Source organism: Xenopus tropicalis, chromosome 8 (assembly GCF_000004195.4).
Source record: "Xenopus tropicalis strain Nigerian chromosome 8, UCB_Xtro_10.0, whole genome shotgun sequence".
Taxonomy (NCBI): domain Eukaryota; kingdom Metazoa; phylum Chordata; class Amphibia; order Anura; family Pipidae; genus Xenopus; species Xenopus tropicalis.
Window position 1 is genome coordinate 134,388,519 of NC_030684.2, and position 11,638 is coordinate 134,400,156.

General features: G+C 45.9%; 1 protein-coding gene across 1 annotated transcript; it reads right to left on the reverse strand.

Moving 5' to 3' along the window:
* Window positions 1–410: 410 nt before the first annotated feature.
* On the reverse strand, window positions 411–8,495 carry LOC100494130 (major histocompatibility complex class I-related gene protein). The gene is made up of 6 exons (XM_004918936.4): window positions 8,274–8,495; window positions 7,912–8,169; window positions 4,280–4,564; window positions 2,903–3,175; window positions 2,713–2,814; window positions 411–1,564 (listed from the first exon to the last, which is right to left on the reverse strand). Exons 1-6 carry the CDS (start codon window positions 8,326–8,328, stop codon window positions 1,518–1,520), a joined length of 1,020 nt encoding a protein of 339 aa, XP_004918993.1. The 5' UTR covers window positions 8,329–8,495; the 3' UTR covers window positions 411–1,517.
* Window positions 8,496–11,638: the final 3,143 nt, after the last annotated feature.

Here is an 11,638-nt window from a genome sequence, read left to right on the forward strand (position 1 = left end):
TCGCGCAAATCGCCGAAAAAGACTCGCGAGTCTTTTTCGCAGATTCCCTGAAATTGCCCCGCCGCGTCTTACGTGTTCGCCGGTGGGATGGCAGGGGTAGGCAACTCGGGGAGATTAGTCGCCCGCGAACAGGGAGTTAATCGCGGGCGACTAATCTCCCCCGTGTGCCAGAGCCCTTAGACTGATTCGGCAGCTTATCAGCCCGTGTAGGGGCAGGAACGACGGGTCTGCCCAACCAATATCTGGCCTGAAATTGGGCAGATATCGATTGGGCAGGTTAAAAAAGGTTAGTTGGATCGAGGACCACATTGGCTCGTTTATGCGGTCTCTGAATCGATTGCGCCTATTACCGGCGTTCTAATTCGATTATTTGGCCCCGGGGCCAAATGACCGAATTAGCCTGAATTCACCCGATATCGCCCACCCGTACGTGGGGATATCGGGAGAAGATCCATTCACTTGGCAACCTTGCCAGGTGGGCGGATCTTAACCTGTATGGCCACCGAAATTGAGTCGTACTCGAGGTGGCACCAAGACTGAAATTGTTACCATTATGGTAAATATATACATAGTGCAGGGTTTTAACCAACAATATTTTCCCATTTAAGATTACAATTATTAACAGTATTACAACATTATTACAACCTTCATATCATCATAAAAATAAATATAAATATGTAACAGTCACAAAGCAGTGTAAATACCTAGGACCTGTAGAATAATATAAAAGTGCAAACAAGTTCACATTCTTCTATGATTTCCAACTCTAATCAATGTTAGCAAAGCAAATACACAATAAGATACTGATCATAATCCTTAGTAAATCCATGGGGGTGCAGCCCATTTAACCTATACCCCCAGCAGGCGGTTTCCTATTCCAGTTCCAACACAGAGTTTTCTAGTTTTGCTGAGTGAAGTTCTGCCGCTCTCCATTCATTTCTATGGGATTTTTAAAAGCGTATTAATCAATAAAAATGAAAGTTTACACTGTGATAAATATGTTTTTAAAAATGCCATAGAAATGTAGAATTTCACTCTAGCAGACTGCAGTGAGCTCTAATTTCACTTATTGATAAATATACCCAATGGGCTTTCACTGTATTTATAGTCTTGTCAATTTAGACCAGGCAAAAAGTAAATAATCTGTAAAGCCCTTGAACTGAATCCTTAGTCTACTGTTTGGGTGAAAAAAGGTAAAACATAGGGTCACTGTGTGGCCTATTCCAGTTAGCCTTGGGCCAAAGCATATTCAGCAGTGCCCTTCTGACTCCCATCTCCCATAAGGGTTAAAGTAGTCAAACCAACCTCTATGGAAATAGATGAGACTTATAATGCCCTCATTTCATGATACACTTCCCGAGGTATTCGCTTATACTTCAGAATAGTCATATCCGCCCATAGGCTGTGTGCGCCTTCCCCGAGAAAGATCAACTGTACGTAACAGACTTTTGACAATAGGGTAAAAAATATTCACATTATTTGGTGTTGAAAAATCTGCCTGGACTCTGATATGGAGTTTAATCTTGTTCATCTGTGCTTACGCTCTGCCGGCTGCCTTTGAATCCTAAAAAAATTAAAAAGGGTCTTTTAGTCAGAGAACTGAATTAGATGTCTTTATAAGGTCCCAGAACCCTTCAGTGACTTTTAATATCCTTATAATACATGAGTGATACTCAGAGTTCCCTGTATAACTCAGCCTGCAGCCTTGTGCCTTTATATGGGCACAGAACCCCTCAGTGACTGCTAATATCCTTATCATTTACAGTAGGGGGTACATTATCCCTTATAATACATGAGTGATACTCAGAGTTCCCTGTATAACTCAGCCTGCAGCCTTGTGCCTTTATATGGGCACAGAACTCCTCAGTGACTGCTAATATCCTTATCATTTACAGTAGGGGGTACATTATCCCTTATAATACATGAGTGATACTCAGAGTTCCCTGTATAACTCAGCCTGCAGCCTTGTGCATTTATATGGGCACATAACCCCTCAGTGACTGCTAATATCCTTATCATTTACAGTAGGGGGTACATTATCCCTTATAATACATGAGTGATACTCAGAGTTCCCTGTATAACTCAGCCTGCAGCCTTGTGCCTTTATATGGGCACAGAACCCCTCAGTGACTGCTAATATCCTTATCATTTACAGTAGGGGGTACATTATCCCTTATAATACATGAGTGATACTCAGAGTTCCCTGTATAACTCAGCCTGCAGCCTTGTGCCTTTATATGGGCACAGAACCCCTCAGTGACTGCTAATATCCTTATCATTTACAGTAGGGGGTACATTATCCCTTATAATACATGAGTGATACTCAGAGTTCCCTGTATAACTCAGCCTGCAGCCTTGTGCCTTTATATGGGCACAGAACCCCTCAGTGACTGCTAATATCCTTATCATTTACAGTAGGGGGTACATTATCCCTTATAATACATGAGTGATACTCAGAGTTCCCTGTATAACTCAGCCTGCAGCCTTGTGCCTTTATATGGGGGGCACAGAACCCCTCAGTGACTGCTAATATCCTTATCATTTACAGTAGGGGGTACATTATCCCTTATAATACATGAGTGATACTCAGAGTTCCCTGTATAACTCAGCCTGCAGCCTTGTGCCTTTATATGGGCACAGAACCCCTCAGTGACTGCTAATATCCTTATCATTTACAGTACATTCTATTTTGCAGACAAAATGAAACATTACCATTCATCTTTCTTTGTATAAAAAGTCCCAGGCAAAGAGCAAGGAGAGCAGCCACAACAACGCCAATTACAATGTAAATAACGTATCCTTTGGTTTCTCCTTCTACAAAATAAAAGCAGCAGATAATGACTGACAGATAAAGTCAATAAAACATCTACACATTAGCAGGACGCTATATAAAGTTACTCACCAAAGGGCACAACCAGTGCCTTCTCCAAGCTGCTGTGATCTATATGGCAGGAGTAAGTGGCGCCCCCCTCTGGTGTTACCCCCACACTGACTCTGATCTGATAGGTGCCATCAGGGTTTGGCAGGATCTGTGCTGCCTCCTCTGAGTGAATCTCATCTCTCCCATTCTTTATCCACTTCACTTCCACATCTCGGGGGTAGAACCCATACACCCGGCAGTGCAGTTCAACTCCGCTGTCTGATTCTGAGATGGAAACCTTCACTTTGGGCTTCACTGGCAGAATAAAGAGGAGAATTTACTCAAATGCAATGGGGCCACCCAAGCACTGTAACACAGCCCAGCTTATACAGATCTTTATATAAAGGGAGACAGAGAAGAAATGGTCTGGAGACACAATCAATGAGAAATAAAATATACAACTTTTCAGTGGTACATTCTCTACTTGGAATAAGGTTCTCAGTGGGTCCCTCAGGGTTCTGTACTGGGGCCACTTTTGTTTAATTTGTTCATAAATGACTTAGGGGAGGGTGTTATGGGTAATGTATCAGTGTTTGCAGATGGCACAAAACTCTGCAGCCCAGTCAGTTCTATCCAGGATGTGGCACCTTGCAGCAGGGCCTGGGCAAACTGGCAATCTGGGCAGCTAAGTGGCAGATGGGATTTAATGTGGATAAATGTAAGGTCATGCACCTGGGATGTAACAATGTGCAGCCCCGTATACCCTTAATGGGACTGCACTAGGCAAATCCATAATGGAGAAGGACCTTGGAGTCCTTGTAGATAATAAACTTGGCTGTAGCAAGCAATGCCAGGCAGCAGCTGCAAGGGCAAACAGGGTATTGAGCTGTATTAAAAGGGGTATAGATTCACGGGAGGAGGGGGTTATTCTTCCCCTTTACAGAGCGCTGGTAAGGCCCCATCTAGAATATGCTGTTCAGTTTTGGTCTCCAGTGCTCAAATGGGACATTATTGAGTTAGAGAGGGTCCAGAGAAGGGCAACTAAGCTGGTAAAGGGTATGGAAAGTCTCAGTTATGGGGAGAGACTGGCCAAGTTGGGTCTGTTTATACTAGGGAAGAGGATAACATAACTATGTACAGGTATAATTATGTACTGTAAGTGGTCGTCATAATAAACCATGAGATCAGAAGAAAGGAGGTTCCATATAAAGGGGCTGGTTACATTGGGGGGAGCTGTGCAGTTGGGGAATATTCTCTCTAAGGTGGTTTGAGAACTTTTTTTTTTGCCTTCCTTTAGATCAACTAGGCAGTTGGTGAGTTTTCATTTAGACCATAAGGCTGAATTCAGTGATATGTGTTTTCTTTTCTCAACCTAAATGACAGTGTATTACTATGTATGTAATCTCTCTGTAGTCTCACCTTTCTTCTCTAAGTCCATCATTATTAAAGGGAGGTAGAGTTTTATATGTTCAATACATTCATTTTCCATGTACATCTTATTCCCTTTTGCATTGCCGAGATACTGATTCCACCGCGGCAGCATAGTCACGGCCTCTTGTGTCGCCGGCACAAACACTTCATTCTCTCTATCGAACGTAATAACCTCCCTGCCATCAAGTGCAAATTCCTGATATCCCCCAATGGTGCCGTCTTCTTCCAACTCACAGGAAAACTTCCTCTGGTAGATATGGATTGTGCCCCTGTCTGGAAACCAAAAGTGAGCTTGATATCTATTCAAAACATATATCTGTAACCTTGTTATGGGCTAAGGGGGCCCAGCCTGAAGGCCAGTTAGGGGGGGATTTGGGGTGAGTGCTTATTTGTGCCCTGGGTACCCCTGGAACTATAGCGGGGTGACTGTTACCCCAATGTTTCTATATATCTGTAACCTTGTTATGGGCTAAGGGGGCCCAGCCTGAAGGCCAGTTAGGGGGGGATTTGGGGTGAGTGCTTATTTGTGCCCTGGGTACCCCTGGAACTATAGCGGGGTGACTGTTACCCCAATGTTTCTATATATCTGTAACCTTGTTATGGGCTAAGGGGGCCCAGCCTGAAGGCCAGTTAGGGGGGGATTTGGGGTGAGTGCTTATTTGTGCCCTGGGTACCCCTGGAACTATAGCAGGGTGACTGTTACCCCAATGTTTCTATATATCTGTAACCTTGTTATGGGCTAAGGGGGCCCAGCCTGAAGGCCAGTTAGGGGGGGATTTGGGGTGAGTGCTTATTTGTGCCCTGGGTACCCCTGGAACTATAGCGGGGTGACTGTTACCCCAATGTTTCTATATATCTGTAACCTTGTTATGGGCTAAGGGGGCCCAGCCTGAAGGCCAGTTAGGGGGGGATTTGGGGTGAGTGATTATTTGTGCCCTGGGTACCCCTGGAACTATAGCGGGGTGACTGTTACCCCAATGTTTCTATATATCTGTAACCTTGTTATGGGCTAAGGGGGCCCAGCCTGAAGGCCAGTTAGGGGGGGATTTGGGGTGAGTGCTTATTTGTGCCCTGGGTACCCCTGGAACTATAGCGGGGTGACTGTTACCCCAATGTTTCTATATATCTGTAACCTTGTTATGGGCTAAGGGGGCCCAGCCTGAAGGCCAGTTAGGGGGGGATTTGGGGTGAGTGCTTATTTGTGCCCTGGGTACCCCTGGAACTATAGCAGGGTGACTGTTACCCCAATGTTTCTATATATCTGTAACCTTGTTATGGGCTAAGGGGGCCCAGCCTGAAGGCCAGTTAGGGGGGGATTTGGGGTGAGTGCTTATTTGTGCCCTGGGTACCCCTGGAACTATAGCAGGGTGACTGTTACCCCAATGTTTCTATATATCTGTAACCTTGTTATGGGCTAAGGGGGCCCAGCCTGAAGGCCAGTTAGGGGGGGATTTGGGGTGAGTGCTTATTTGTGCCCTAGGTACCCCTGGAACTATAGCAGGGGGACTGTTACCCCAATGTTTCTATATATCTGTAACCTTGTTATGGGCTAAGGGGGCCCAGCCTGAAGGCCAGTTAGGGGGGGATTTGGGGTGAGTGCTTATTTGTGCCCTAGGTACCCCTGGAACTATAGCAGGGGGACTGTTACCCCAATGTTTCTATATATCTGTAACCTTGTTTGGGCTAAGGGGGCCCAGCCTGAAGGCCAGTTAGGGGGGGATTTGGGGTGAGTGCTTATTTGTGCCCTGGGTACCCCTGGAACTATAGCAGGGCGACTGTTACCCCAATGCTTCTATATATCTGTAACCTTGTTATGGGCTAAGGGGGCCCAGCCTGAAGGCCAGTTAGGGGGGGATTTGGGGTGAGTGCTTATTTGTGCCCTGGGTACCCCTGGAACTATAGCGGGGTGACTGTTACCCCAATGTTTCTATATATCTGTAACCTTGTTATGGGCTAAGGGGGCCCAGCCTGAAGGCCAGTTAGGGGGGGATTTGGGGTGAGTGCTTATTTGGGCCCTGGGTACCCCTGGAACTATAGCAGGGTGACTGTTACCCCAATGTTTCTATATATCTGTAACCTTGTTATGGGCTAAGGGGGCCCAGCCTGAAGGCCAGTTAGGGGGGATTTGGGGTGAGTGCTTATTTGTGCCCTAGGTACCCCTGGAACTATAGCAGGGGGACTGTTACCCCAATGTTTCTATATATCTGTAACCTTGTTATGGGCTAAGGGGGCCCAGCCTGAAGGCCAGTTAGGGGGGGATTTGGGGTGAGTGCTTATTTGTGCCCTAGGTACCCCTGGAACTATAGCAGGGGGACTGTTACCCCAATGTTTCTATATATCTGTAACCTTGTTTGGGCTAAGGGGGCCCAGCCTGAAGGCCAGTTAGGGGGGATTTGTGCCCTGGGTACCCCTGGAACTATAGCAGGGGGACTGTTACCCCAATGTTTCTATATATCTGTAACCTTGTTATGGGCTAAGGGGGCCCAGCCTGAAGGCCAGTTAGGGGGGGATTTGGGGTGAGTGCTTATTTGTGCCCTGGGTACCCCTGGAACTATAGCAGGGCGACTGTTACCCCAATGCTTCTATATATCTGTAACCTTGTTATGGGCTAAGGGGGCCCAGCCTGAAGGCCAGTTAGGGGGGGATTTGGGGTGAGTGCTTATTTGTGCCCTGGGTACCCCTGGAACTATAGCGGGGTGACTGTTACCCCAATGTTTCTATATATCTGTAACCCTGTTATGGGCTAAGGGGGCCCAGCCTGAAGGCCAGTTAGGGGGGGATTTGGGGTGAGTGCTTATTTGTGCCATGGGTACCCCTGGAACTATAGCAGGGTGACTGTTACCCCAATGTTTCTATATATCTGTAACCTTGTTATGGGCTAAGGGGGCCCAGCCTGAAGGCCAGTTAGGGGGGGATTTGGGGTGAGTGCTTATTTGGGCCCTGGGTACCCCTGGAACTATAGCAGGGTGACTGTTACCCCAATATTTCTATACATCTGTAACCTTGTTATGAGCTAAAGGGGCCCAGCCTGAAGGCCAGTTAGGGGGGGATTTGGGGTGAGTGCTTATTTGTGCCCTGGGTACCCCTGGAACTATAGCGGGGTGACTGTTACCCCAATGTTTCTATATATCTGTAACCTTGTTATGGGCTAAGGGGGCCCAGCCTGAAGGCCAGTTAGGGGGGGATTTGGGGTGAGTGCTTATTTGTGCCCTGGGTACCCCTGGAACTATAGCAGGGTGACTGTTACCCCAATGTTTCTATACATCTGTAACCTTGTTATGGGCTAAGGGGGCCCAGCCTGAAGGCCAGTTAGGGGGGGATTTGGGGTGAGTGCTTATTTGTGCCCCGGGTACCCCTGGAACTATAGCAGGGTGACTGTTACCCCAATGTTTCTATATATCTGTAACCTTGTTATGGGCTAAGGGGGCCCAGCCTGAAGGCCAGTTAGGGGGGGATTTGGGGTGAGTGCTTATTTGTGCCCTGGGTACCCCTGGAACTATAGCAGGGTGACTGTTACCCCAATGTTTCTATACATCTGTAACCTTGTTATATGTTACAGGAGCCAACCCTAAAGACCAAGTTGTGCCCACACAATATACCTGTGCTATTGTTACACTCACCGGATGTCCTGTTTAAGAACCCCATTAGAAACGCCATCTTGCGTTCCTGATAAACCTGCCACCTTTGTGCAAATTTAGTCTGCAGCTCCAAGTGCTCAGTAAGTACATTCAGAGATGGAATCAGAAACTGAGCCCGATGTAAGTCACTGTTATATCGCCCAATTGGTAAGCCGTCGGCATATACCACAATGGAATACTGGGGCACTTCATGGGCCGGTGCTGAAAGCATGGATATATAGTAGTGCAAAGAGTGACTGCCTAGGAAACAGGAAAGCAGCTGTGAACACTTTGTTGCATTCCTCAGATTCCTAAATAGACATGTAACAGCAGCCTGGGGCAATACAAGGGGAAATCCGACTCACCAGAATACACGGCAGGGAAGCCCAGAAGGAACACTAGAGAGATATAACAAGCCATTCTCTTACTCTGCTTCCTACACTGCCTGTAACTAAGCCATAACCTGCTTAGTTCCCCAGGTCAGCACTGATTGGACAAGGAAACAATTCAGTCCAATGATAAAATGTATTGTGGTTGTTACTAGGCAGAGTATGAAGCTTACAGAAAATCAGCGACTTTTGTTGAATTGTTGAACAGAGCCCTGGTGAGAGAGACGTACGAGGCTCAGAAAACACTTCAACTACAATAAAGGGTTAAGTTTCTTTTAAATGTTCAAGGAAACGCATAAGTGAAGAGACTGCTTGTCTGCATTTCATACAGATTTCCTTTTGTTATCATTGGAAGTAAGTCTGTCAGGGCCGGCTCGACACTATGCAGGTTTGTAGTCAGGAGAAAGCTATAGTTCAGGTAAACAAATAGTCCAATATGCAGGATCCAAAAGGCAGTCAGAGATAAGGTGGCCTTACACGGGCCGATTGTAGCTGCTAATATCAGTCCTTTAGACAAATTCGGCAGCTTATCTGCCCGTGTATGGGCACTACCGACGGGCCTGCCCGACCGATATCTGGCCTGAAATTGGGCAGATATCGATCAGGCAGGTTAAAAGATTCAGTCGGATCCCCGAACCGTGGTCCCCGAACCGTCTGCGTCCTTAACAGTCATCATAATTTGATAGTTTGGCCCCAGGGCCAAGCGACCAGATTAGCCTATATTCCCCCAATATCGCCCACCCATAGGTGGGGATATTGGGAGAAGATCCGCTCGCTTGGCGACCTTGCCAGGCAAGCGGATCTTAACGTGTATGGCCAAAGGGTCGGCAACCAAAACAGTCAGAAATAGCAATTTAGAGTGCTCCTAGGAACTTGCAAGAAAGTACTTTATTCAGGTCTTTGGTGTCTCTTTATTTATATGATATCATGCCCTTACCTCCGTGCCAGCGCCATTTTGGACACAGCTCAGTAGGAGAGAGGAGCGCCATTGGGCAGTACCATTTTGAGCAGACAAATGGCAAGCCTAATTATACAGCTTGGTACTTGCACTTAAGGGGAAAATATATCTCCCTTTTTGCCTTGATCCTTATTCACTTGGGAATATTTTAAAATCCTGCATCTTACCTTCTATAACTATATATTATACACAGGCAAAGGGAGCCCCTCAGGCTGGCAGAATCATTCCACCCCTCCCTCACCTTGTTCCATCTTAAAGATGGATTCTGGGACTTATTCAGATTCAGATTACGGGTAACAAAGATTGTGAACCAAAAATCTGTTTCTGTGCCTTGCTTTAACGACTACTATGATAGGAGTAAATGTTACCGTATTCGGGGGGGATCAGTGTGACTTATTATAAAAAGCCTGACCCATTTTTTAATTTCCAATCAGTAAAATAATGTTGGCAATAGACTCTGTGCAACAGCGAACACACTCAGCCAACAGGTAACACATATGATCCAACCAATAATTCAGAAGGTTTGGGTAAAGGTGGTGAGCTTCCATTATTATTATTATTATTATTATTATTATTATTATTAACATTTATTTATAAAGCGCCAACATATCCCACAGCGCTGTACAATAAGTGGGTTCCATACATTGGACATACAGAGTAACATATAAAGCAATCAGTAACCGATACAGGAGGGGAAGGGAGCCCTGCCCAAAAGAGCTTACACTCTACATTATTATTATTATTATTATTAACATTTATTTATAAAGCACCAACATACCCCGCAGCACTGTACAATAAGTGGGTTACATACATTGGACATACAGAGTAACATATAAAGCAATCAGTAACCGACGTGAAGAGAGCCCTGCCCAAAAGAGCTTACAATCTACAAATCAACCATACACAGGCTGTGACCCAATGGTACTTAACAATGTGGGATTTTACCGGCACAGGTAGATGCAAAATGTTGTTGGAAGGTGCTGGCCATTAGAAATATAGTGATAAGTGACTGCTCTGCCATTGGCAAAGCCTTCCCATGCTTGTAAGCTCTACGGGGCAGGGACCTCCTTCCTACTGTGTCTCTTACCACATGGCACTTATATATATATATTTATTGTATTTATTTATTATATCACTTGTTCTCCCTGTGTGTAATTGTGTATATTGTAAGACTGTACAGCGCTGCGTACCCTTGTGGCGCTTTATAAATAAAGTTATACATACATACATACAAGTGGGTGTGCCACGGGCCTAAAGAGAGCACCACACTGACAGCACTGAAATCAAGAGTAATGTTGTCTGCAAACAGGTCTCAATAGGGACATGACTTAGTAGTTAGTATGAGGTTTATAGCAAAAACCAAAACACTCAAAATCTAGCGGAAAGGTCTGTACCGATAACATTTAACGTTAATAAATTATTTTGCATTGCAGCCCAGCAACTTGGCCCATCATTTTCAGATGATCACTCTTATCAGAGGTGTCGGTCACTTCTTGGGCATCTTCCAGCTTGGTCCACAATGGCTTTGACTCAATGTGGGGTGTTGGGGCTCCAAAGCACAACTCCTGAATGAGCTCAGCAGAGGTAGCACCCTCCCTATTCTGCTGGACAGTCTTGCATGGAGTACTTAAGGGTAGGCTTTTATAGTTTCTAAGGGTACCTTCCTTTTAATTGGGAACCAAAGTCAGGCTCCTTCGGAGTCTCCTACATTCCCAGACCTCCCTTCATGCGATTCCCACTCCATGGCCAGTTAGATCATTCAGCCACATTATAATGATATCTTAGCAGGTATTCCTGAGGGGATGACTGGAGGGCCTGGCCCTCTACATGTGTATTTATATATAAATACAATATAGATATAGATTGTAAGCTCTACGGGGCAGGGACCTCCTTCCTCTTGTGCCTTTGACTCTTACCCTCCCATATAGATTGTAAGCTCTATGGGGCAGGGACCCCCATCCTCTTTTGCCTTTGACTCTTACCCTCCCATATAGATTGTAAGCTCTACGGGGCAGGGACCTCCATCCTCTTGTGCCTTTGACTCTTACCCTCCCATATAGATTGTAAGCTCTACGGGGCAGGGACCTCCATCCTCTTGTGTCTTTGACTCTTACCCTCCCATATAGATTGTAAGCTCTATGGGGCAGGGACCTCCATCCTCTTGTGCCTTTGATTCTTACCCTCCCATATAGATTGTAAGCTCTACGGGGCAGGGACCTCCATCCTCTTGTGCCTTTGACTCTTACCCTCCCATATAGATTGTAAGCTCTACGGGGCAGGGACCCCCATCCTCTTGTGCCTTTGACTCTTACCCTCCCATATAGATTGTAAGCTCTACGGGGCAGGGACCTCCATCCTCTTGTGTCTTTGACTCTTACCCTCC